Consider the following 25,762-nt stretch of genomic DNA (forward strand, 5'->3'; position numbering starts at 1 on the left):
TCTGAGAGCCCTTCTAAAATAATGTTTCAGAATTTCTAGAAACATTTACAACATTAATTTAAAATTAGAAATTCTAAGTGGAATATTTTAATTATTTTTTTAAAAGGCATTTAAACTTTTACATCTACAACTACAAATTTTAACTAATTTTGTAACCAATAGACAAATGACACCTTCCCCTGAATTTTTATTACGTACACTTCCTATGAACTTCTTTTCCAGTACAGATCATATATATATCATATGATATATATGTGATATATCATATGATATATATGTGATATATCATATATATTATGATCTATATATATGTGTATATATATATACACATATATATATATATTTTTTTTTTTGTATCAGGGATTGAACTCAGGGGCACGCAACCACTGAGCCACATCCCCAACCCTGTTTAGGGTCTCACTGAGTTGCTTAGTGCCTCACCCCTCACTGTTGCTGAGGCTGGCTTTGAACTCGCCATCCTCCTGTCTCAGCCTCCCAAGCCTCTCTAATTAGAGGCATGCACCACCATGCCCTGCTCAGATCATATTTTTTTTAAATATATTTTTAGTTGTCAATGGACCTTTATTTATTTATATGTGGTGCTGAGGATGGAGCCCAGTGCCTCACATATGCTAGGTAAGGGCTCTGCCACTGAGCCCCAGCCCCAGCCCAGATCATATTTTTTAATCCAACAGGGGAGAGTAAATTTCTCACTCTCTGGAGTGGTGTCCTTTCGGGACACCTGGCAGCGGCGTGTTAGTAGGCTTGCGTTCCGTTTACTAGGGAGACTCATCAGGGAGTGGGGTAACCCAGGGCGGTTCCAGCTTTCTCCTGCACCGTCCTTGGGTTGCATGATTGTGCTGCCAGCTTTTCCTGCGAATCGCTTTCTAAATTCGGGGCCCTCCTTTTATTCCTAGAAATACGAACAAGAGCTTTTCAAGCTGGCGCTGCCTTGCCTGAGTGCAGTTGCGGGAGCTTTACCTCCAGACTACATGGAGTCCAACTACGTCAGTATGATGGAAAAACAGTCGTCCATGGACTCTGAAGGGAACTTTAACCCACAGCCTGTTGATACCTCCAAGTATGGACTCTTTCTATTGCAGCAGATTTTTATTGTAAATGATGTGTGAAGTCTGAAATTGAATAAGGTACTGAAGTGAACGTTCTCTGATACATGCCCCCTTTGAGTTGGTATCCTTTGGATAGGAGTCCCTTTCGTTTATGGAATGATCGTAGTAATGGTGATGATGATAGCAGTATCAGCAGTAGATAAGAAGTGCCTTCTAGGATGCTCTTAACATAGCGAGGATTCCATGCCTGTAACCGCGTGGTCGCATCTGTGATGATGAGAGTCAAGAAAGCATTTTAGCTCGATTTTTAGTCGAAACGTGACCCAAGATGTTTATCGGTGACCACTGTCAAACTCTGTCTGGCATCGTTTACTTACTGTGACCCCAGCATGTGCTGCAAACCTGTCTCTGTGAGAGTCAGGGAATCGCTTCACCCCCTATTCCATCACCCAAGGCCAGGGCGAGTGTTTGGCATTAATAAAGCACATCATGAGATGGAAGGAAATATCAAATAAGATGTGTTTTATAGCAGAAAATTTGCATGTAGTTAGAATGCAGCTTGGCAACCTTAACCAAAGGAAAACATCAGCCAACATGACAAAACTCTGTAGATGTGATTAGTGACATAAACTGTTCTGCAAATAGGATGCTTGGACCCTCAGGTGTCCCTGAAGCCTTAGCACTTTCTCTTGTCCCCTTCTTTAAGTAGAACCCTGGTTCCCCATTGGCAAGGACAGCTGCCTCTTCCTGCCGTAGGATCTTATTGATTCCATCTTGGCTCAGCAAGATCGGTTGTGGGAGGGCAGTTACTTGGTAGTTCTGGGCACTGCTTCTGAATTTGCTTGGAAGTTCAACTTCTCAGGCTTCAGGGCAGCTCCCAGGTTAGGTTATGGTTTAACCTTCATAACCAACTCAAAATTTCAACCCAAGTGGTATGCCATTAGTCAGTTAATGCCTTAAATTTGCATGTTTGGTATTTGATGACAGTTCAATGAGGAGTCTACCCAGTATTGGGCTTATATGATTGATCCTTTGTATCTCTTCCAATGTAAGTAACCAAACATCACAGGTTCATATTCCTACCTGGGTAAGTTTGTGATTTGCTAATATATGTATAATCCAGGATTTTAAAGTAACATCAGAACATTGTCATGGTTTTGGTGTTGATTAATTATATCCAATTAATTAACAAGTGTTGGGCATGTATATTAATTTACCTTCCTTTGGGGACTTCTTTACAGATACAGGTCTACATGGTAATAGAGATAATTGCTTGTGATTTTTATATGTTGCTTCTTAAGTGCATGTATGTCAATTACTAAATGATTATTTTGCTGAAAAAAAATGGAAATCACCTTATACTAGGTTTTATTTAGAACTCTATTCTCAAAATTAATTGCTTTAATATGCTACATTCGTTAATGAATGGGAATTTTACATACATTTAGTTTTCCATTCATAGATATATTCGATATTCCCAAGTCAAACTTGGTCATCAATTGCATGTGCTTGACATCTGTACAAGGAATTAAATGTTTATTTAAACAGGGAAGGAGTCAGGAATGAGTGTTATCAAAATCATAAAGCAGGAGCTGGTTAATTACTTTTCCCTGTGGTCAATATCCATAACATCTATAATGTTATCTGTAGACCCTTAATATTTAAAATTATTAACACATCACTAATTGGATTCCATTAAAAATCTAACAGGTTTGATTTCAGCAGTCTTCATTTAAAATCAGAGGAAACAAAGAGAAAGCGGCTTCAAAGAGAATATGGGAGTGTGTCTATAAGCTTGTTGAATCTAGCCATATCTTGATATAGGGTTTGTTTTCTTTTTCGTATAATCTATTGTCTTCATCTCTGAATATATGTTAATTAATATGCATATTTTATTACACCTAATTTGTTATATTGACATAGTAAAAGATGTATCAACTTAAGATGGGCAGATGGAACATCATCTGCTTGACTTTCCTGATACTTTCTGAAAGATGTGATACATTGTTAAAACTGTTTTTAACTTTTATGCATTGAATAGGATCTAAGCATTTATAAATTATAAGTTATGAATATGATTTCCTGTAAACCCTGTGACAGAAGCTTTTTTATTTTTCTCACAGTATCACAATTCCTGAGAAGTTGGAATACTTCATTAACAAATATGCAGAGCATTCCCACGACAAATGGTCAATGGACAAGGTAAAAGTCGGGGCCCTACCTTCTGGTCCAGGCTGTTGTTATTCAGGACTCTCACACTCTGACGTGTCTGGCCTGACTTGCTTTCTCTTTCAAAGGGAGAACTTTTTCTAAATTAGGCAAGAATGCCATGTATGGTGGTGTGTGCCTATAATCCCAGCACTTGGGAGGCTGAGGTGGGAGGATTATAAATTCACGGCCAGGATCAGTTACTTAGTGACTAAAAACTAAAAACTAAAAAGGGCTGGGGATATGGCTTAGTGATAAAGTGCCCCTGGGTTCAATCCCTAGTAGTCCCCCCCAAAAAAAAAATTTAGGCAAGAATATTGAACATTTCAGTTTGCTAATATAATATTTAGCTAGTTCTGCCATGTTAACACAATTATGATATATGTAGAATATTTGTGTTCATCAAAAGTACAAGTTTGAGATTCCAAAAGATCTTAATGAAATCATGACTATAACTTCTAAATACATATTGTTTGTGGGGGTAAAAGGTAACAATCATCAGGGGGCTTCAGGGAGAATTAGAGGCCCCATGTTTGGAATCTGTCTTGGTTTTATATGTAGTTTTATAATAGATCAAAAATTGTGAAAGTTCTTTATCAAAATTCAGTAATAGTTTATCCCTTCTAGTTCCCCTGTTGTGTTTCCTACTATCAAATAGATCTGTAGTTAACTAAAAATAGGTCCTGCTGGCCAGATGACACTTGTTTTGTGTTTTCAAGAAAATCACCCCAATGAGAAAAGTAAAACAGTCACAATCTGTGAGATTATTGCCACCGATTAGGATTAGGAGATTTTCTAAAGGAAATAGTATGCCTGAGGATTAAGTTGAGCTTAACATTTGGAAGAGAATGGTTAGACTTGTCAGAGAGTTCAGATGGTACAAGAATCTAACATGCCCACTGTAGATTTGGTACATGAAAAGCAAGCAGCTGGGTTCCCAGGATGCTGGGTCACCTGGAGACTCAGTGTAGCCGTGCTAGATTCCATGTTCAGTGCCACGTGTCGCTCTGGCCAGCCAGTCCTTTTCCCTCTCACAGAAGCACTTTTTGTTTGCTTGTATGATAAATGTGTGACTCTGTCCGTCAGTTCACTGATGGGTGAGATAAGACGGTTAAAGGCCATTTTTATATAATCACTCCATTGATGCCACAAGGCTGGAGTTGGTGATGGCCAGGAGCATGGCGGATGGTGGTCCCTTGCAGTCCAGCTGCAGCTGGTATAGAGAGGGGCTCATGTATCCAGATGGGCAAAAGAATGTGGGCGGCTCTTTGGTAGACTTTTGAATATAGGAATGGGTAGGACAGGCCGGGAACCTCCTGAGGTACGTGCTCTGGTTTTCCTGCTTAAAATGAGCATTTTATGAGCACGTGCCCCAGGTGGGTCCCGAGGTGTGTCAGAATAAACATGACCATGGCACGCATCCCGGAGCCGCCTCCTAGGGGACTGCTCATTGGTAGAAGGTACAGTCACAGACCTGCGTCTCTTTAAGGAAGACAGGGTGTTTCAATGTGACAGAAAGACTCCCTCCAAGTGATGACTGAAGGTAGCATTAAGATGGAAATCTGTATAGGACTTATGCTGGACGCCATTTAAACCTCCATCCTTATCGTGGTTCATTTTAGGTTTATCCAGTACACTTTCAAACCCACACTCACACACCTGCACTCTCTAAAGTTCATTCATGTAAAACAGGTTTTGATGTTTGTGTTTTGATAGTTGGCAAATGGATGGATTTATGGAGAGATATATTCAGACTCTTCTAAAGTGCAGCCATTGATGAAGCCATATAAACTATTATCTGAAAAGGTGAGTTTTTTAAGTTTACGAAATTTTAATTTGTGGGAATTTTTTTCTTCGTTGTGTTTTTTTCCTATTAAATACCTTCTTTTTTTCATGCTTATGTTTTCATCTTTACTCAAAGGTCACAATTTTTATCTTCTTATATTTTATCTTTTGCTCTCCAAGCTCATTTTCTGTCCGTATTTCATTGCTTATTATCTTATCTTCTTAATAGTTTTCATTTCCGTTTTGATTTTTATTCCTCTCCCATGTTTTTAAGAACTCTAGAATGTGTGTGCTTCAACCTTTCTTGATGAATGATAAAGTAGCATTTTAATATGCTTCTTACTGGGGGTGGGTAGCTGGGGATCGAACTCAGGGGCACTCGACACTGAGCCACATCCTCAGTCCAATTTTGTGTTTTATTTGGAGACAGGGTCTCACTGCGTTGCTTAGCAGCTCACAGTTGCTGAGGCTGGCTTTGAACTCAGAATCCTCCTGCCTCAGCTTCCTGAGCTGCTGGGATTGCAGGCATGTGTCACTGTGCCTGGTGTATCTTAATAAGCTTCTTATGGGTGTGTCTTCACATCTGTTTCTGCTGTGAGGGAAAAGGAGTGCAGAGGATTCAGTGGCCTGACGGGTGAGGCAGGGAGTCCCTCCTCTGTTCAGAGGGCAGGAGGTCTTCATACTGGGCCACAGACTCTTTACCCTTCCTGGTCTCTGAGAGGTCAGGAGCAGGGGAGCCAGAGGAGACGGGCCACCCTGCTGCACAATGAGCCAGGACCCCTTTTCCCACATGGGTCAGACTAGATATCAGCTCAAGCTGTGCCCTGTAGAACTTCAGCTTTCTGATTTTAAGTAAACTACGCTAATCAAATTTTTTTTAAAGGAAGGCAGTCTGTTTCAGAAAAAAACACTAAATATTTTGTATTTTCATTTCAGTTTATAATATCAATTTTTTTCTCTAGGAAAAAGAAATTTATCGATGGCCAATCAAAGAATCTTTAAAGACGATGTTGGCCTGGGGTTGGAGAATCGAAAGGACCCGGGAGGGAGACAGCATGGCGCTTTACAACCGGACTCGCCGTATTTCTCAGACCAGCCAGGTGAGTGACAGTGGACGTTATTGATACCTATTGATACCGCTGTTTACTGGTGACAAGTCCTGTTCCCTCTAATGTTGAAGCCTGAACACTAGAGAAGCAGGCCAAGGCAAGCATATTAAGCAGGTTTTATTTAAAAGTAGTAATAATACAGACTTCTCCCGAGGGGGAGAAGGGGGCCATGGCTGATGTTCTAGAATCCCAAGAAGTGAGCGCACCCTACATCTTTTATGGGCTGAGGTCTCTTTTGTTCTCCAGTGTTCTGCCCGCTTATCTCTCCTTCCTGCCTACAAGACTAGGCCCGGTTTTGCATTAAGTGAGAAGCCATGGGCAGGGGGAGAGCCAAGGTGATTCAGGCAGGCAAGGGCCCAGGGGGCATTAATTAGCAGCTCCTTGCCTGCAGTCCTTGATAAAGGCAGGTAAATTTGGTAATCAATGGGCTCCGGAGATCCTTGACATTCCATTCTCCCAGAGCAGTCTCCAACTTCCAGAGGCAGGTGGCTTTCACAGCCTTCATTTCCTGGATTTGACCCGATCCCCTACTTCTACACTAACTGCCTGTCCCCAATTCTGGCTTCATTATGACCCCACGTAAGTGTCCGACTATACCAATGTATAGATACAAACAGAAGAATAAGGATACTCCACTTCTGTGAGATGTGTTGAAATGCATTCTACTGTCATGCATGACTAATAAGAACAAATTAAAAAAGAGAATTGAAAAAAAGAGTCACAGTGATGAGTCATTTCAAAATAAGTTACTTTAAAACTAATTTTAAGCTTATGCCCTGGGCCACACCTATGGTGCCAGCTGCTCAGGAGGCTGAAGCTGGAGGATCCCTTGGGCCCAGGAGTTTGAGGTCAGCCTGGGTAACAGAGAGACACTTACTCAAAATAGCAACAATAGGAATTTTAATCTTTTATTTAATGTTTATCTTCAAAATAAATAATTTGAACCTTCTGAAGATTAACCAAATGTCCCGAGGAGAGGAAAAGACGACACTACTTTGCTTGTTGTTTTAAGTGAGGTCAGATCAGGAGTAGAGTACTGGCATTTGTGCATCGAGGCCTGATCTCCTGGCTGCTGTGGACAGGAACACGCTTTGCTCTGAAGGCTCTGTGGCCTCCTTCTGACTGGAACTGGGCTGCTGTGGAGCTTTGTCCTCACCCAGTCAGAACAGAGGACTGGTTCCTAGGGGTCAGGGGGGACCCAGATCCAACCCCATAGGATGTGCTGTGCAGGAGGCTGGGACACCAGACAGGCAGAGCCAGAACTCAGGGGTGTGGCTGGCGGGACAGTCCAGCTCTGGGGTGTCATGCTGCAGGTGGCCAAAGTGAGGGGAGCCAGACCTGGAAAAGCTAGTGGGAACCAGGTGCAGACATTGATATGGTCAGAGGTGGGCTGGGGAGGTAGCTCAGCTGGTAGAGTGCTGGCCTTGCCTGCACAAGGCCCTGGGTTTGATCCCCAGCCACACACACACACACAAAGTGATAATAAAATATGGCCAGAGGCTCCCTGCACTGCTCACGTCTGGCCCTTCCTTTCTTCAGGAGCTGAACCTATCCCTTGTCCCTTTCCTAACTCCTCAGACTGCTATGAATGGGTTTACACAAAATATTGCTTGATGTTCCTAATTTTTATTTTTGAATAAATAAAATGAGGGTACTAAAAGCATATTTGAAATATGCTTTTAAATAAGTGAGGTTCGGATTTGGGCTTATTTTACATGAAATTCTCTTAGGTTTGTACCATATGGGTGAAGACCATAAAAGCCTATCTAACCTACTTTTCATGTGCGGATTGATTCTGGAGCCTGACATTCTGTTCTCAGTTTTCTCCACCCACCAGGGCTCTAGGAAGCATAGGAAGCCTGTGGTGAACTAGGCCAGACCTGGCCAGGCCCTGTTCTTACCTCTGAGTAGCTGACTGTGTGACCTCAGGCAAACTGCTCAACCTCTCTATGCTGTGGTTTTCTCACCTGTAAAATGAAACTGAAAAGAGCATCTTCTTTCAGAGGGTGATGGAGGGTTCCTGTTATGATACTGATGAATCAGTGAAAAAATGACTGGCACCTGTCAGTACAGGTCTGCCAAACCTTTGTTGTTGTTGTTATGTAGATCAACAGCATTCCAGCCCCTTCCCACAGGAAGAAGTGACTTCTGATTTCAGGAGGCTTAATTAGGGTTGTAATTTGCACATTAGAGGGCATGAATAATGTCAGAGACTGATAGCTTGGGTATTGGAGTAGGAGGCTGACAGAATCAGGAGTGAGAAGTTGACAGAGAGGGTTGCAGGACTGGCTTTGGTCTACCTCCTTGTGAGCAAGCACTGCAGCTCAGGTGGGCTTTCTGGCCATCTTGGGCGCATCACAGAAATTTCTTCTTTACTTACATATTCCAACTTCTTATCTCATGTATATATATATATATATATATATATATATATTTTTTTTTTTTTTTTTTTTTTTTTTTTTTTGGTGTTACTGATGTAGGATGGAAACGAAACAAATGAACAATAAACCAAGCTTATAATCTGGGATGAGGAGTGAGAAGGGAATCAGACTTGAGGAAAGTGTTACCCATCTAGAAAAAAATTCAGGCCAGCATGGAGGGGCGATTCCCCCATCCTGCCAGCGAATATTTCTGAGCACCTGTTAGTTTTCAGACATTATTCTAGGCGTCTCCAGTCAGTGAATAACATCAAAATTCTCTGCTTCGTGGGGCTCCTATTTAAGGGGCAGATGAAGCAGTGTTAGAGTCTGATGCAGACCATGGAAAGAAGACGACTTTCCAGGGAATTGCAGGCTGGGTGTGTCCAGGAAGAGGTGGAAGGTGTCTGGGGCAGGCTGCAATTGTGCCATGGAATTTTCAAGGGAGACTTCCTTAAGATGTCAGATAAAGACCCGAGCGGTCTTTGGAGAGGTTTGAGGAAGAATCTTCCCAGCAGGGCACATGTGCCAGGTGGGTCTGGGGGGCAGGCTCATGTGAGGGAGATGGGGAAACCAGGGAGGTTGGAGCCCAGTGAGCAGCAGGTGGACATACCCCACCTGCCACAGTCACCACCCAGTCAGCCCATTCAGACTAGGAGGGACTATAAGGAAAAATGCAGCTCAGCTCGGGACCTGCAGCAGTTCCAGCCCCTCCGACGGAACTGGCGCTCCATATGCCTGGTCTCAGTTGCAGCTGGACAATAGCTTCCAGAGAAATCTACAATGGACACAGGGCCTCACACAAGAGACTTTATTATGTGGACGATTAGCGCGTCCACTCCGGGGTGAAAAGGGAAAAGAGAAAGATGGTGTGGACACTTCTCCCAGATATTGGAATCTCCCGGGCTGGAAGGAGCCAATAGCAGAGGAGAATACTTGCAAGCTGGCTGATGAACCAATAGCTAGCTAGCATGTTAGGACGTAATGTGGGAAGCAGGAAATGGCTGTAGCATAGGCCGGAAATTTCTGTAACGTAAGAGGTGGGCGGAGCACAGATTGACAAGTGGTTGGGAGGCGGGGAGAAATGGCTGCACCTGAAAGGGCGGAATATCAGTTTTGTATTACATTCCCCCATTTTTGATTTTATAAGAAAATCTTTTTTGGGTACATGGATGAAGGTCAGTCTTCTGTAATTGCTTCCTGCTGAACGTGGATGTAGAGTTGATTCAGGGGAGAGAGATTGTCGTGGCAGGAAGGAGTTGGGGACTCTATAGTTCCTCTGGGGGAACACCTGTAGCCAGACTTCGATTTCTGTAAGATCCTGATATTCCTGTAATACAAGCTGATTGGTTGACATGGAAGTAGCACTCCTCCTATGTAAAAAAAAGACAGGGGGCTCCCCTTTTTCGGCTGGCATTCTATTGGAAAAAATTTAGTGGTTAGGAAAATTACAAACAGGAATCCAGTCTTCATGGCTGGGCGTGGTTGTCTGGTATTTCATGATCTTCAGTCTGAGACAAAGGGGTTCCACAGGAGTAGCCGAGTATCGGTTGGAAGAAGCTTGTGGATTAGGAGCTGGAAAGGGGTTAGTGTTTGACCAGAGATGATGGCTGGCTCGGAATCCCTGTGGGAGAACTGTCCTGCGGGGAGAAATGGCTGCACCTGAAAGGGCAGAGTATTGGTTTTGTGTTACAGGGACTGATTAGGTCACAGCCTCACAATCCTGTCCTTTACCTGTGAATATCCCTGCGTTAGCACACGAGCTTTTGGGGGACGTTCCTATCCAGAACGTAGAAGAGGGTTTGAATGCTGACAACTTCTGAGCCTTGAACTAGTCCTCACTGAAGAGGATGTGAACCAATAAGGAAAAACAAAAACTGTGGACCTGCGGGTCCTGGTGGAGTGGAATTTGTAGTTTTTGTGAATTCCCTTTTCTGAAGGGAGTAGAAACAACTATCTGACTAACCCATGAATGTTCTAGATGGCAGAATTGATACTGACCCTTCAAAATTCAGGGGTCATTTAAAATTCCCATCAATACACTTTCCTATAAAATTGTATAAGCCTCTAATAAACACAGCGCTAGACCAGGAATATTGTTTTAACATTCCACCCAAGCTTGCTTGGGTCACAGAAAACCAAGCAGGATCATAGTCTCACGATTGTTGGGACACCATCATGGGTGGTTTCTGAGCCGCCGCCACAGTGCAGGTGCCAGGGTTCAGTCAGAACTCAGTAGGAGACTGGGCATCACTTAGGATCCCAGCACTAATTATCACGCATGTTAGCCTCACTTTTATTTTACAAGCACGGATTTGTGCTAGAGTATACTTTTCTGTTCTTTGTTTATCCATTTCTAATTAACAAGTATTTGCAAGTATGGAATACATCAAGATAGGGACACCACCGTTATCAGTGACGAGTTCTGCCTCCTCAGATGTCAAAGTCTGAGCAATAGAGAAGCACGCCAAGGCGAGCATATAAAGCAGATTTTCATTAAAAGTAGCAACACAGGCTTCTCCCGGGAGGGAGAAGGGGGCCACCGCTGGTGATCTGGTATCCCAAGAAGTGGGAGAGCCCTGCCCCTTTTATAGACTAAAGTTTCCCTTGTTCTCCTGCCCTCTCCACACTTACCTCTCTCCTTCCTGCCTATGTGACTAGGTCCAGGAGGTGCTGGTGGGATGGCCAAAAGGTGGGAAGCAGATGGGCAGGGGAGGACCAAATGGAGTGATCCAGGCAGGTAGCAGCCCAGGGGCATGAATGAGCAATTCCCTGTCTGCAGCCTTTTGGGAGGGGTAGGTCAGGCAGGGAATCTTCGTGATCAGTGGGCTCTGGAGACCTTGACATTCCAATCTCCCAGGGCAGTCTCCAATTTCCCAGAGCCAAACTGGCCTCCATTCCCTTGATTTGACCTGATAACCCATCTGTCCTAACTGCCTGTCTTTAATTCTGGCTTCAAAAGAACCTCAGATTTCTAAGCTGGACCGAGAGCTCCTTTCTCAGCCATTGAGTGGACTGGAGCCTGGGCACATGTTAGAGTGGAATGTTCTTAAAACGGACAAGGAGATAGCTTTCATTTTTAAAAAGCCAAAATTTAGAAATCAAGCAAGTCTTTGGGGATTTCCTCATAAACCACTGAATACCATATGATATACTTTTATAATTAAAAATTTGATTATATTCTAACAATGTTTGGCTCTTAAGGACATTTGTAAGTATTTACCCCTTTGGTTCATTATTGCTTGGCTGAGAAAGAGTAAATTTCATCATGACTAAATAGGATTTGTAAGAAGCCCAAGAATACAGTGACTCTTTGCATGAGTTAACATTTCAGAATTTTGGATTCATTCATTTGTTGCACAAATTTAATAGAATAATAGAATAATAGAATTCTAATTAGAATTAGAAGAATAAAATTCTATTATTCCATTAAATGTGGGGATTGTCAGCCCCTAAGATATAAGGATGAATTATTCAATCATCAATAATTGTCAGACACTCAAATATAATTCAATATGTTAAATATGTCTGTGAGATCATTTTGTGTACATATTTGCTATTTTCATCTGAGAAAATATTATGTTTGGCTTATATTTATAAAGCATCAGTGAAGTCTCTTCGCCCAGCGTTTTAAATGAAGTTTTGCTGTTTTTTTTCTTTTACATAAATGATCCAGGTTTCTGTGGATGCAGCCCATGGTTATAGTCCCCGAGCCATCGACATGAGCAATGTCACACTGTCTAGAGACCTGCATGTAAGTATTGAGTCTTCAAAATACTCTTAAATTTATTTTTAGCAAGACTGCCGTGACTTGACGACTTTGATGATCATATCATTGGCCCACATAGTTGATAGCTAGTGTGTCCCTAAATTTTTTTGTGCTGTGGGGAATGCTGCATGGACTCCCTGATCAGTGGTTTTACCTTCCTAAGGTTTTGCTGACTCATGCTGAACTGTGGTCTGCAATGTGGAGCTTCAGCAGCAAACGATTCATAAGTTTTAAATCACATCCCATTGTGAGCAGTGTAGTGGCATGTCCTGCCACCCTGCTACATCGCCTGTCGTGTGAATGGCGCGCCTTCGTCCAGCGTATCCATGCTGTATACACTACCCGCCCTTAATGACTGAATGGCTGTCTGGCCTGTCAGGTTAGCTGTCATGGTATTGCCCTGCTTGTGTTCCAGTAGCAGTAGTCATGCAAAGGACATATCAGAGGAGAAAACACGGGAGGACGGATTAACTCTGCTACTGCATGGCGACACTGCAGGGTGTCGGGGAGAACACAGTATACAGAGGATTCCCACTGTCTGACGTTTCAGCATTTGCTGGGGGTCTTGGAATGAATTTTGCAGGATTAGGGTGACTACTGTACAACTTTTTCTGGGATATCTCTTTTACATAGTGTATTTTCCTTAAAGATAATATCCATGAAAAATCCTAATGCAACTAGCTGTGTATGAAAAGAAAATAATTAATAATCTTCTGCTCAAGGCTCACCTTAATTACTCAGTAAAGAATATTTTCCAGAGGTATTGGTGGCACTTTGCTTTCCTCATCTGTAGTCATATCTCCTCTGTTGCTAAGGATCTGACTTGGAAATGGCTGAGTTTAACTGAAGGTTAAATTTGTTCCCATAGAACAGAACAGGTCAATATGATGTAATTATATGGCCATCCATAGTATTATTCCAAGAGAAATAGGATTTAAGTATAAGATTTATATACTGTTAAACGGTCTGGGCTGCCCTTTGTTATTGCTCCTGTAGGAATATATAACAATGATGGAGCAAGTTGAATATCAAAGGTGAAAAGAAACTTAGAGGTAATTATGTAAAAATCCAAAAGGCCACAGAGTGAACAATGTAGCTTATCCAAGGTGTCTCACCAGTTCCAACAGAGAATGATCTGGAAGCCAAATCTCTGACTGTCCATCTAATTTTCTTTGCATTCAATGTTTAATAAGGTCTGTTACCTTTTATAGCTATGGAAATAAAAATGAGGACTTATATAATGAGCATATTTTATGTGGAAGTCCATAACTATTTTGAAGTTTCATTACTGAATTATCAAAAATGTGTTTAGGCATTATGCCTAACAATGACTTCCTATCAGATCTCCTCTGCTATTTACTTACTGTGTCATTTCACAAATCATTAGAATTCTCTGGAATTTCAGTTCCAAGTGAGAGAGTGTGTTTGATTATCTTTTAAAAGTCTTTGGGCATTAATACTCTTTCATTTATTTAGGGCCTGTTTTGATATTGCATATTGGAAAGCCAGGTTGTCCTGTTTTGTCCACTGAAGTGAAAGTTAGCTCAGGAATGTTTGGTTCATTTCAGGCTATGGCAGAAATGATGGCTGAAAACTACCATAACATATGGGCAAAGAAGAAGAAGATGGAGCTGGAGTCCAAAGGTAGTATTTTCTAAAAACCTTTATTAAAAAACAGTGGTGCTGGGGTTTTGGCTCAGTGGCAGAGCACTTGCCTAGCACATGTGAGGCACTGGGTTTGATTCTCAGCACCACATAAAAATACATAATTCCATCATTGTTTACAGCTGCTCAATTTACAATAGTTTGATTGTGGAACCAACCTAGATGCCTGTCAACAGATGAATGAATAAAGAAACTGTGGTATATATAGACAATGGAATATTATTCAGCCATAAAGAAGAATAATATTATGGCATTTGCAGATAAATGGATGGATTTGGAGAATATCATGCTAAGTGAAATAAGCCAATCCCAAAAAACCAAAGGCAGAATGTTTTCCCTGATAAGTGGGTGATGATATATAATGGGGGTGGAGGGGTGGGAGAGTGGGGAGTGAGAGAAGAATGGAGGAACTTTTGATTACGTAGAGGGAAATGAGAGGGAGGAGCGGGTGAGGGTATGAAAAATGGTGGAATGAGACAGACATCATGACCCTATGTACACGTATGATTACACGAATGATGTGAATCTATCATAGAAACAAGAAGATGTACCCCATTTGTGTACAATGAATCAAAATGCAGTCTGTAAAAATAAAAATAAATAATTAAAAATAAATAAATAAAATAAAGGTATTATGTTCCCCTACAACTAAAAAATATTTAAAAAAAAATCAGAGTCAGCGGTGTCACATGCCTATGATCCCAGCGGCTCAGGAGGATGAGTTAAGAGGATCCTGAGTTCAAACCAGCCTCAGCCAGATCAGCAAGGTACTTAGCAACTCAGTGAGACCCTGTCTCTAAATACAATATAAAAAAAGGACTGGGAATGTGGCTGGGTGGTTACGTGCCCTGAGTTCCACCCCTGACCAAAAAATTAAGTAAGTAAGTAAGTAAATAAATAAATAGAAAAGGAAAAACAAAAATCCCAACCAGGAGCGTGTGATGTGGAAGGAAGAGCTGTTCTCCGCAGCACGAGCAGAAGGTCGTCATGCCTGCATTTTATTGGACTGTGTCATATGCACCTCTACCAGATTAAGGGTGGCAATTCTGTAATTTCCTGATGACTAGTGTGTTTCCTTGTGTTTAAGAATTTCATGGCTTGCTTTGACCCCCTGTAGCAGAGACTTGGTCAGTTACTCAGATCTGCCTCCCGGGTCCTGGGCCCTCCCCTTGTTACTTCCTGTCTTCACCTCTTTCTCTGTTCTAGTCCCACTGTTACTAGACGATGCTTGTACTTGCTCTCTTCTCCTTATCTTTTTAAAATATTAAAATGATTAATACTCCGTTGGTCGTTCATGGATCTCTTCCTACTTGGTAAGCGTTTCCCCGTTCCATGCATCCTGGGCTGAAGATCCTTCTGTGCTGTGCACCTACCTGGTGTCAGTGGCTGCACAGTGTGGATTGTGTGTGAGGTCGGTGAGGCTGACAGGATCAGCCCCATGCCACAGTCTCCTTTCCGACCACTCGGATCTCTCTTGTCATCCCTGCATCTGTTGGCAGAAGATGAATCTGCGGTAGAAAACGCTGGATAAAGTGCCTGCTTTGCTTGCTCTGCTTGTCTGGTCATCTTGACTTTCCCAATTGTTTGAGGGACCTAGGAAAGGTCAGGGTAAGTCGAGTGCCATCGAGAGAACACACATCAGGAACAGAGATAACGGAGTGACAGCCTCAGAGGTGTCACCAGCACTCCCAAGTCACTGAAAAGAGCTAGGTCGGTCCCTCTTCCCTCCCGATCCCTCTTCACTGGCTGAGGCAGTGTGTCCTGCGTGCGGCCAGGGTCAGCTCTGGGGTCAAGCATCCTGACCTGGAGGAAGTCCGGAGCCGGTGCAGCAACCTGGAAATGCTGTAGACGCATTTCCTCTCCCTTTGGCCAGTTCCCCTCCAACAGAGCACCTACCTGAGCCCAGTTGTCAGGGGGAAAGGCAGGGGCGAAGAGCAGGGCGGGTCCCACAGTCAGGCTGCCCTCAAGAGGTCTCTGTGGCTGACTCCGAGGTCCCCACCTGCCCTGCCAGTGGAGGTCTCCCAGGCGAGAAGAGGTTCAGAGTCACAGGTACTTTGTGTTCTTGGGATTTTAAAATCACGGTTTTTATTCCTTTATTCTCACTCTTGCTCTGGTCTCTGTCTCTCTCTTCCCACCTTCCCTGGAGTAACCCTTCCATATTCAACTCCAGAGTCCTTGTGGGTTGCATATTGGGTTGCCAAGTTAACATAATTCTCTAGAACTAAATGCAATGAGTTTGAAATGGGTGGTATTGATTAAGTTGGATGTTTGATGAAATTTTTTTCCTTGTAAAGTATTCTGTTATAAATCACATCTTTGATTCTGACAGCCAGATTTGGTTTCCGCTGCACTTAGTAACACTCCCCATAGCCTCTGGCTGCTCACAACGCCTGGGCAGCATTGTCTTCCCAGGGTCGTGTTACTCCTGGTATTACTATGGTTGCACTATGGAGTCCTGCTGGTTGGTCCGCTGGCTCGCCCTCACCTCTTCTCCTGCATTTGTGATGGTGCAGCCTCACCTGATGGCCTTAAGGCTCCGTGATGAGGGCCTTTCTGTGGGTGGCAATCTCAGGCAGGGCCAGCTCTGGGAACAGCAGCATGGCCTCTGCATTTTTTTGTTGACTTATTTATGGTGAAGTACACATTCAGCATTTAGGATTATTTAGCCTAGGGCTAAACTCCTTTGAAAAAATAATAGACTATAATCTGTGATCATCATTTAAGCAAAATACTTTGGGATTTTTCTTTCTCAAACTCTCTTGGCAGTTGTATTTCAAGGCAATTCAGCACCCCAGAGACTGTTTCCAAACGTGTTTTATAAACTTGAAATTTGAGCATACCAAGCAATTTGCTGCCACTTAATAGCTTTCTTTACATTAGATCTTTATTTCTGAAATTAGCAGTGTATTTATAATATTTTTAAAACTTTAACAAAATTTAATTTTTAAGGTTATAGTGTTATGTTTTTCTTCTAATTTTTATATACTTTCTGGAATTTTTAAACCTAAAAGAACCATTCCATTTTTCCTTACTTCTCAACAGAATAGATATGCTCCAAATCATCGAGATACTTGCTAGTGGTTACTGACCAACGTTTTGTAATCAGTCAAGTATTTGATATTAAGAGTAATCAACTTTTAACTTAGTACATCTGCATATGGTTTTGTGTATTTATAAATAATGTGACAATAAAATATTCTCTGGGATCTATAATGAAAATTCCCCATTTAAGACACTTTCTCTTCTCTCTGTGGGGTAGAATAATGAAACCTGTGAATCTTGCTTTTTAATTTTCCTTGATCCAGCTGTGCAGACTTATTGTCTGTTTCTACTCCCCATGTTCAGAATCCGCTGTTCCTCCCTCCTTGGATCTTGTTGGCACTTGATTTACAGATGTGCCTCTGCTCCTGTCTTAAGTCCCTGGGAGAGGGCTGTGCACAGTCTGTCCTTGAGTAGGTCTCCTGAGCAACTTGGGATGTTGAGGCCATGGAGGGAGGAGACTAGTGAGCCTGGGTGCTTCACGTTGCAACCGAGGACGTCAGCGTTCCAGTGTGGATCCTGTCACCTGCATGCTGCTTCTCATCCCAGGTGTGTTCAGGTCGCTGTGCTGAGCTCCTGTCTTGACCTTCTCTTAGGTGGCGGAAACCATCCCCTGCTGGTGCCCTATGATACCCTGACAGCCAAGGAGAAAGCCAAGGATCGGGAGAAGGCACAGGACATCCTCAAGTTCCTGCAGATCAATGGCTATGCTGTATCCAGGTAAAAGTGCATCTACTTCATGTTCTTTTTGTGAGACTGGATATTCAAATACCCCATCAGAGTTAAAGCTAAAAGTGAATTCAGTGGTCTGCTTAAACCTTTGGGATGTTATTAAATATATTCAAAATATAAACATGTCAGAAACTTAGCTGTTGGCACATCATAAATCCATTTGCTAAGTATGTGAAGTTGCCATCCATCATTTAGACAAAATCCCGAGGCAGAATATCACACCGTATATTCATAAATGCAACATTTTGTTGCACAGTAATGAAGTTATTCACTATGGTTGGAAATCAGATGCAAAGTACTCCTTATAAGTCTCACTTTTGCCTGTGAGAATATTAGATAAGCCTCAAACTTTATATATAACTTTAAAAAATATTTTGTTTCAGTTGTAGGTGGACATGATATCTTTATTTTCTTATTTTTATGTGGTGCCTGAGGATCGAACCCAGGGCCTCACACATGTTAGGCAAGTTCTTTACCACTGAGCCACAACCCCAGCCCTAAATGTAACTTTTGACCAAAATTTTACCTTCTAAGGGAGAACTGCATATACTGGTTTCCACATTTCCCTTTTGCTGTTCTAGAGGATTCAAGGACCTGGAATTGGATACACCTTCTATCGAGAAACGATTTGCTTACAGTTTCCTCCAGCAGCTGATTCGCTATGTGGACGAAGCCCATCAGTATATCTTGGAGTTTGGTAGGTACCTGGATCCAGATTTTGTTGTCCTTAGTCATTCCATCAGGCATAAAGGAGCACGGACGTCAGGGCTGTCTCCTGATGCTGAGAACACATTCAAGCACAATGTGGAACACACAGCCAGTGGACAGGTGGCTGGCCAGTGGGTGAAGTTTGGGAATGAAAAATCTCACCTAAGTGATCCCTTGCCTTTTATGATGTCCATTGGCTCTGCCATTTCATTTTGAGATACATTGGGAGGACTCCAAAATTTTAAGGTAAAGTCTATGAGATTAATTTCTCTACTCCTTAAGGGAAAGTGCTAAAATGATAGACTCTCAGAATTCGTAAATGTTTTGAAGATCTTGAGCGTAGCTTTTAAGGGACACCCGGTGTTTCAGTCAGCTTTTTGTCACTGTGACCCAAAGACTGGACAAGAACAACTTAGAGGAGGGAAAGCTTATTTTGGTTCATGGTTTTAGAGATTCAGTCCATGAATCCACAGCTCTGGGCTGGAGGTGAGGCAGAACAACGTGGCAGAAGGCCAGGAAGGAGGAAAGCAACTTGCGACATGAGGACCAGGAAGCAGAGCTCACTCACTAAAGTCAAAACATAAACCCTGTAGGCAGCCCTGCGATGACCTACTTCTTCCAGCCACACCCCACCTGCCTGAGGTTACCACCCCATTAATCCATATCAGTGGATTAATCCACCAATTAGGTTGCATCCCTCGTAATCCAATCATTCCACCTCTGAAAATTCTTTCATTGTCTCTGACATGAGCATTTGGGGGACACCACATATCTAAACCATAAAACCCCATCATTCTGGAGCACCTACAGTGCAGCTACTTTATTATGCTCTTGTGGCAGATGGAAGGCCACCTTCCCATCTGCCCGGTGCCATCTCAACACAAAAACTCATCACTTAAGGTCTTAGGTTCTGAGCAGCCACCACACCAGCCTCCCTATCTGCTTTAGTGAGCTCTGCTCCATTGAGATTCCAGCTGTTGATGTCGCCTTTCCTGCTGGTGCTTCCTCCAGCCCAGCGGGTGGAGAGACCCCGGGGGGTGCAGTCTGTCTTTGGAGACAGCTCCTGTGTGCTTGTGGTCTCCAGTTCACTCTCAGGTTTTGTGCCCGGTGTCCAGTCCTCTGTCTTTTCATGCCTTTTCTTAGGCCTATCATTCTCAATTCCTAAGCTGCTGATTAAAAAAAAAAAAAAAAATTAAAGAATTTAACTGTAGCTTCTGGCACAGCATCAGCTTAGTTTGTGGCAATCTGAGCTCTGGTGTTTTGTTCTTCCTGGTTTCCTGCATCCTAACCATGGTCAAAGATTTTCCAGTCCAGTTTTATTCTTATGAACAGCTGAACTCTATTTCAACCTGCTCCCCTTCTTTATAGTCCCAATACTATATTTTTGCTCTCTTCTTTTTTTTTAAGCATATATATTTTATTTTTAAAATTTTTATAAGCTACACTTTGATTCACTGTCCGCAAATGGGGTACATCATTTCCTTTCTGTGGTTGTGCACGATGTAGATTGATACCATTCATATAATCATACATGTACACAGGGTCATGATGTTTCTTCCTAATTAATTGTTCATGTGAACCAGTGGTGCAAACCAGTTTAAGATACATAACCTCTCTCTACCTCATACAACGATCATTTTTAAAAACAGGATTCCTGATCCATCCTAACAATAGCCAAGTTAGCGTGCGTAAATGAGATTTAATGCCAGCACAAAAATGAGACAGGGTTGTATTTGAAGCCTTCGAATACAAAGTGGAACATTGAAATTACTGGCCTCGGTTTAGAAGGCTCTGATATGCATAACAAGTTCAAGGTCCATTCCTCTTTCTAGGAAGGGAGGGTAGAGGAGGGGGAGAAAGAACACCTATTTGGAGAAGGGACTGTATAATATATATCACATATATATATCTCTATATATCTGGGTGCATGTATGTTAGTTGTTTTTACACTTCTACATGGAGAGCAGAAACAGGGTGGGAATGAGTTTAGGTTTTGTCACACTGACACGTATGGGGAGCCCTGAGGGTCTTGCTGCAGGAAGAGTCACCCCCTGGTGCCTTTCCTTCCCTCCCCAGGGTGGAGGGTCTTCTCAACATACACTGGGGACGTAGGCCTCCACCACCTGGCCAGCACAGGGTGCCCTTTACAGTTTCTGGTGTTGCATGTCCCTTTTTCCGACGGCTGTGCAGAGCAAACGATGTACTGAGAACTCAGCTAGAGGAGTGGGCGGGCTGAGGTTGTCAGTGCCACTGTCCTTAATTCCCGTCCTTCATGGTCACTGAAGCATTGCCACCTGCTCTGTCCTTGACTTCACCAACTTGGCAGCATAGACTTAATTTACTCATTCTTAGATCCTAATGTGAGATGGTAAGAAGATGCTTTACCTTTGCGTGGTCTCCCAGAGGAGTCTCTCCAAATCCTTTTCACGTTTGGCATGTGAGCATTTTATGAACGTGCACGGTGAAGGGGATTCCTCATTTAATTCCTTGTGACATTAGCAGATTTGGTTGTGTGCAAAACTCTATCCTGACATGTGCTAAGGTTTAAGAAAGTATGTCCCTTTATTGTTATTTCTAATTGCAAAATAGCTTTCTCTTTTTAAAAATATTTTTAGTTGTAGATGGACACAATTCCTTTATTTTATTTATTTATTTATTTATTTATTTATTTTTATTTTTTTTTATTTATTTATTTATTTTATTGTAAACAAATGGGATACATGTTGTTTCTCTGTTTGTACATGGCGTAAAGGCATACCATTTGTGTAATCATAAATTTGCATAGAGCAATGTTGTTTGATTCATTCTGTTATTTTTTCCCTTCCCCCCACCCCTCCCACCCCTCTTTACCCTCTATACAGTAGTTCCTTCCTCCATACTTGCCCCCCTCCCTAACCCTAACTCTAACCCTTCCCTACCCCCCATTATGTGTCATCCTCCACTTATCAGCGATATCATTCGTCCTTTGGCTTTTTGAGATCAGCCTATCTCACTTAGCATGATATTCTCCAATTTCATCCATTTGCCTGCAAATGTCATAATTTTATCTTTCTTTATGGCTGAGTAATATTCCATTGTATATATATACCACAGTTTCTTTATCCACTCATCAATTGAAGGGCATCTAGGTTGGTTCCACAGTCTGGCTATTGTGAATTGAGCAGCTATGAACATTGATGTGGCTGTATCTCTGTAGTATGCAGATTTTAAGTCCTTTGGGTATAGGCCAAGGAGTGGGATAGCTGGGTCAAATGGTGGTTCCATTCCAAGTTTTCTAAGGAATCTCCACACTGCTTTCCAGAGTGGCTGCACTAATTTGCAGCCCCACCAGCAGTGTATGAGTGTACCTTTCTCCCCACATCCTCGCCAACACCTGTTGTTGCTCGTATTCTTGATAATCGCCATTCTAATTGGGGTGAGATGGAATCTTAGGGTGGTTTTGATTTGCATTTCTCTTATTACTAGAGATGTTGAACATTTTTCCATATGTTTGTTGATTGCTTGTAGATCTTCTTCTGTGAAGTGTCTATTCATTTCCTTAGCCCATTTGTTGACTGGATTATTTGAATTCTTGGAGTAGAGTTTTTTGAGTTCTTTATAGATTCTGGAGATTAGTGCTCTATCTGAAGTATGATTGACAAAGATATTCTCCCACTCTGTAGGCTCTTTCTTCGCATTGCTGATAGTTTCCTTTGCTGAGAGAAAGCTTTTTAGTTTGAATCTATCCCAGTGGTTGATTCTAGCTTTTATTTCTTGTGCTATGGGAGTCCTGTTAAGGAAGTCTGGTCCTAGACCAACAAGGTGAAGATTTGGACCTACTTTTTCTTCTATAATCTGCAGGGTCTCTGGTCTGATTCCGAAGTCCTTAATCCATCTTGAGTTTAGTTTCGTGCATGGTGAGAGATATGGGTTTAGTTTCATTCTGTTGCATATGGATTTCCAATTCTCCCAGCACCATTTATTGAAGAGGCTATCTTTTCTCCATTGCATATTTTTGGCCCCCTTTGTCTAGTATGAGAAAATTGTATTTATTTGGGTTTGTGTCCGTGTCCTCTATTCTGTACCATTGATCTACCTTTCTATTTTGGTACCAATACCATGCCGTTTTTGTTACTATTGCTTTGTAGTAGAGTTGAAGATCTGGTATTGCAATACCCCCTGTTTCACTCTTCCTGCTAAGGATTGCTTTAGCTATTCTTGGTTTCTTATTCTTCCAGATGAATTTCATAATTGCTTGCTCTATTTCTGTAAGGTACACAATTGGGATTTTAATTGGAATTGCATTGAATTTGTATAGCACTTTAGGTAGTATGGCCATTTTGACAATATTAATTCTTCCTATCCAAGAACATGGAAGATCTTTCCATCTTCTAAGGTGTTCTTTAATTTCTTTCTTTAGTGTTGTATAGTTCTCATATTTATTTATTTTTATGGGAGACTGAGGCTTGAACCCAGAGCCTCACATATGTTAGGAAGTGCCTTACCACTGAACTACCACCCCAGCCCCCAAAATAACTTTTTCAAGTAGAAGTCAGTGACATTTGTATAAAATCTGGAAGCTCTGCTTACAAATTCTACTGAAGCCTTATACACAGGTCTACTTTTCCAGCTCTCCAATGTGGTCTGCATATCATTTTGCTTATTATAGTTTATTATCACCTTATCTGTATGCATAGAACCTCTTCTGTATGCATGAAGGGGTAAGAAAGGCCACCTTCTAAGCTAAATGCAATAGGTCAATCAATTCTTAACCTTGAATCATTTTCTACACCATGGGGACAGCGTGAGTGCTTTTGCTTCACTGATGGAAATTATCTCTTGACATAGGTCAAAACTCCTTTGTTCTTTACAGAATGCTAATTTCCCAGCCTAATACTAAAATTATTATCCTCCTCCTCATCACAGGCCCTGGCTTCCTGTAGATTTTCAGTTGATATTTTAAAATTGAAGCCTTAACTCTGTCACATCCAGAGGTAGCCATCTTTCTCAGAGGCCGGGGTAAAACCCAATCAATTATGTGCATTCCACCCATCCTTGCGTTGGGGCCTCCTTTCTTGAGAACTAGTTAGGATGTGGGATTTATACTTTATTCCCCAACATGTCAGTAAGGTCTCAAGGCCACACAAAGTGTATTTGTGACCATCATCTTTAGCATGGGCTTTCCTCAATCGTTTTTGAATTAGAATTTGAGTGTTTATTAAAATCCCCTTTTTAAATTGCACTGCTGAAGTTAGGCTCTGCATTTTTGTTGGCTTTTATATGTGGTTTACTGGAATTCAGCAATGCATTCTGAACGTTTCATTTGGGGTGAATATCTTGTAATGTTTGAAATGCGACATGTACCTAAAAACTCTTTGTATCTACAGATGGTGGCAGCAGAAGCAAAGGAGAACATTTCCCTTATGAACAAGAAATCAAGTTCTTTGCCAAAGTACAGTATACAATCCATCTTGTTTTTGCTTCCATATGTGTGTTTACAAAATATGCTCATTAGATTATTGGCACTTTTCAGAATGTACTTGTCTGTAATGTTAATTTCACTCTAAGTCAATATTCTGTGGCACAAAAATAACTGTATGAATCACGTGGGGCGAATGTGCTGCCAACATCCTTGGTCACACAGCCTTGCCCAGCTCCCCTGCCATCTTCTGATGATATGGCACTGTCAGAAATTTAAATCAAAGTTCCAGGATTTTGGTTTGCTCGTATGATGTAGAAGAAAAGTGTCTTTTTCTTGACATTTGCATATTGTTATGATTTCATGTTTTTATATGAACCTTGCTTTTACAAGGAGGAAAAACACTGGCCCATTCGTACCTGGGCACATCCCAAGAATTGTTATCTTGGGACCTTCGTCTTGCCCACTTTACAGCTGAGGATGCTCAGGATCCAAGAGGCTAAATTGTTCATATGCTAAGCATATCCCTTTATTCTTCATGTCATTTAATAAGAATTGATCAAGGATTTGCTACATTACTGGAACATTCATCTCTTCCTTTCAGCCACAGAGGGAAGGAGATGAAAGCTTCAGAAGCTCCCGTCCTGGGCTCATTCGCTTTCTTGTACTGACTATGTTCCAGGGTGTGCCAGGCAGTAGGCTGGACCTGGTGTGGTCGGGAAGGCCCCATGCCCCTGGGTGGTTGTCCCTAAGACACATAGCCGTGAGCCTGAAGACCTAACTAATGCTGTCAGTTTTCCTTCAGTGAAATTGCATTTGGTGATTACTACAGATTATTTGTTGTAAATACACCATTTTGTAGACTTTAAAACAGCATGCTTTTTTTATTTGATTGATATTTGTACCCTTTACTGTAAAGATGATTTCTTTTGTCTTTTCTTTCCACTCAACATAGCACTCAGAGTCTGTTCCAGTCACCCACATTGTACTGAGATGCATGTTGTTAATGAAAAATCGAAAGACAGATAGATAAATTAGTTGACCCACCATCTCCAGTCTCCATTAGATCATAATTGCCCTTCATAACCAATTATCAAAACACCGTATTGGTGGCTTCTAACGCACCCTTACAATGCATTATTTTTTCCCCAACCGCCGTCTGCCCCTAGTAATTTTGCATACAGGTGCTTAAATGTAACTTAAAATCGACCAAGTCTATAACTCATTCATTCACCTTATTTATTGAGTACCTACTATGTGCCAACCACTTAATTCAGTCAATGGCACAACTTTTAAGGAAGATGCATAAAATGTGTATATTCCTCATAGGTAACTGTGCTGTACCACATGGTATGAAGAAATGTATTTAGATGCGTTTGAGTCTGAATACTGGTAATTGCACCTGTTTATTCATTGAACAAGTACTTCTCTAGTTCTTGCTATGGGCCCAGCACAGCCCTGTGCACTGGAGAATCTGTGGTAAGCCAAACAGACCAAGCAGCAGTTCTAGAAGCCAGGAGAGGACCACAGTGGGAAACAAACCCAGACATGTTCCCCACTCCCTTGCACCTTGCAGGCTCTTGGGAAGCAAGACTTCAGCACAGCCACATGTACAAACTGCAGAATTGCTGGAGGTGTTAGAAGAGCAGAGAATTCAGGGTTTGATGTAGTTGGAAGGTTGGCAAAGGCTGATCTGAGGAAGGGCTGCCCAGCTGAGGTCTGCAGGAGGTGGGGCAGCAGGGTGGCGTGTGCAGAGCCCACAGTGTATGTGGCCCAGTGCCAGTGGGACCGGATGTGGACAGGAATGGGACGTTGGTTTAGAGGAGGGCCAGGAAAGGTGAGGACTGTAGGAGAGCAGTGGC

At 42.1% G+C, this 25,762-nt stretch overlaps 1 protein-coding gene across 3 annotated transcripts in view; it reads left to right on the forward strand.

The window, feature by feature from the left end:
* The window catches only part of RYR2 (ryanodine receptor 2), a 609,490-nt gene that overhangs the window by 453,864 nt on the left and 129,864 nt on the right, over positions 1 to 25,762 (forward strand). For all 3 annotated transcript variants that reach the window (XM_079107027.1, XM_079107029.1, XM_079107028.1), the window contains exons 53-61: positions 918 to 1,081; positions 3,194 to 3,272; positions 4,995 to 5,084; positions 6,026 to 6,163; positions 12,266 to 12,343; positions 13,927 to 14,002; positions 17,659 to 17,782; positions 18,376 to 18,491; positions 23,869 to 23,933. In XM_079107027.1, coding sequence (XP_078963153.1) covers positions 918 to 1,081; positions 3,194 to 3,272; positions 4,995 to 5,084; positions 6,026 to 6,163; positions 12,266 to 12,343; positions 13,927 to 14,002; positions 17,659 to 17,782; positions 18,376 to 18,491; positions 23,869 to 23,933 — 930 coding nt within the window. The remainder of the gene's footprint in view (positions 1 to 917; positions 1,082 to 3,193; positions 3,273 to 4,994; positions 5,085 to 6,025; positions 6,164 to 12,265; positions 12,344 to 13,926; positions 14,003 to 17,658; positions 17,783 to 18,375; positions 18,492 to 23,868; positions 23,934 to 25,762) is intronic.

This window comes from Sciurus vulgaris (assembly GCF_902686455.1).
Source record: "Sciurus vulgaris genome assembly, chromosome: 12".
NCBI classification, from domain to species: Eukaryota; Metazoa; Chordata; class Mammalia; order Rodentia; family Sciuridae; genus Sciurus; species Sciurus vulgaris.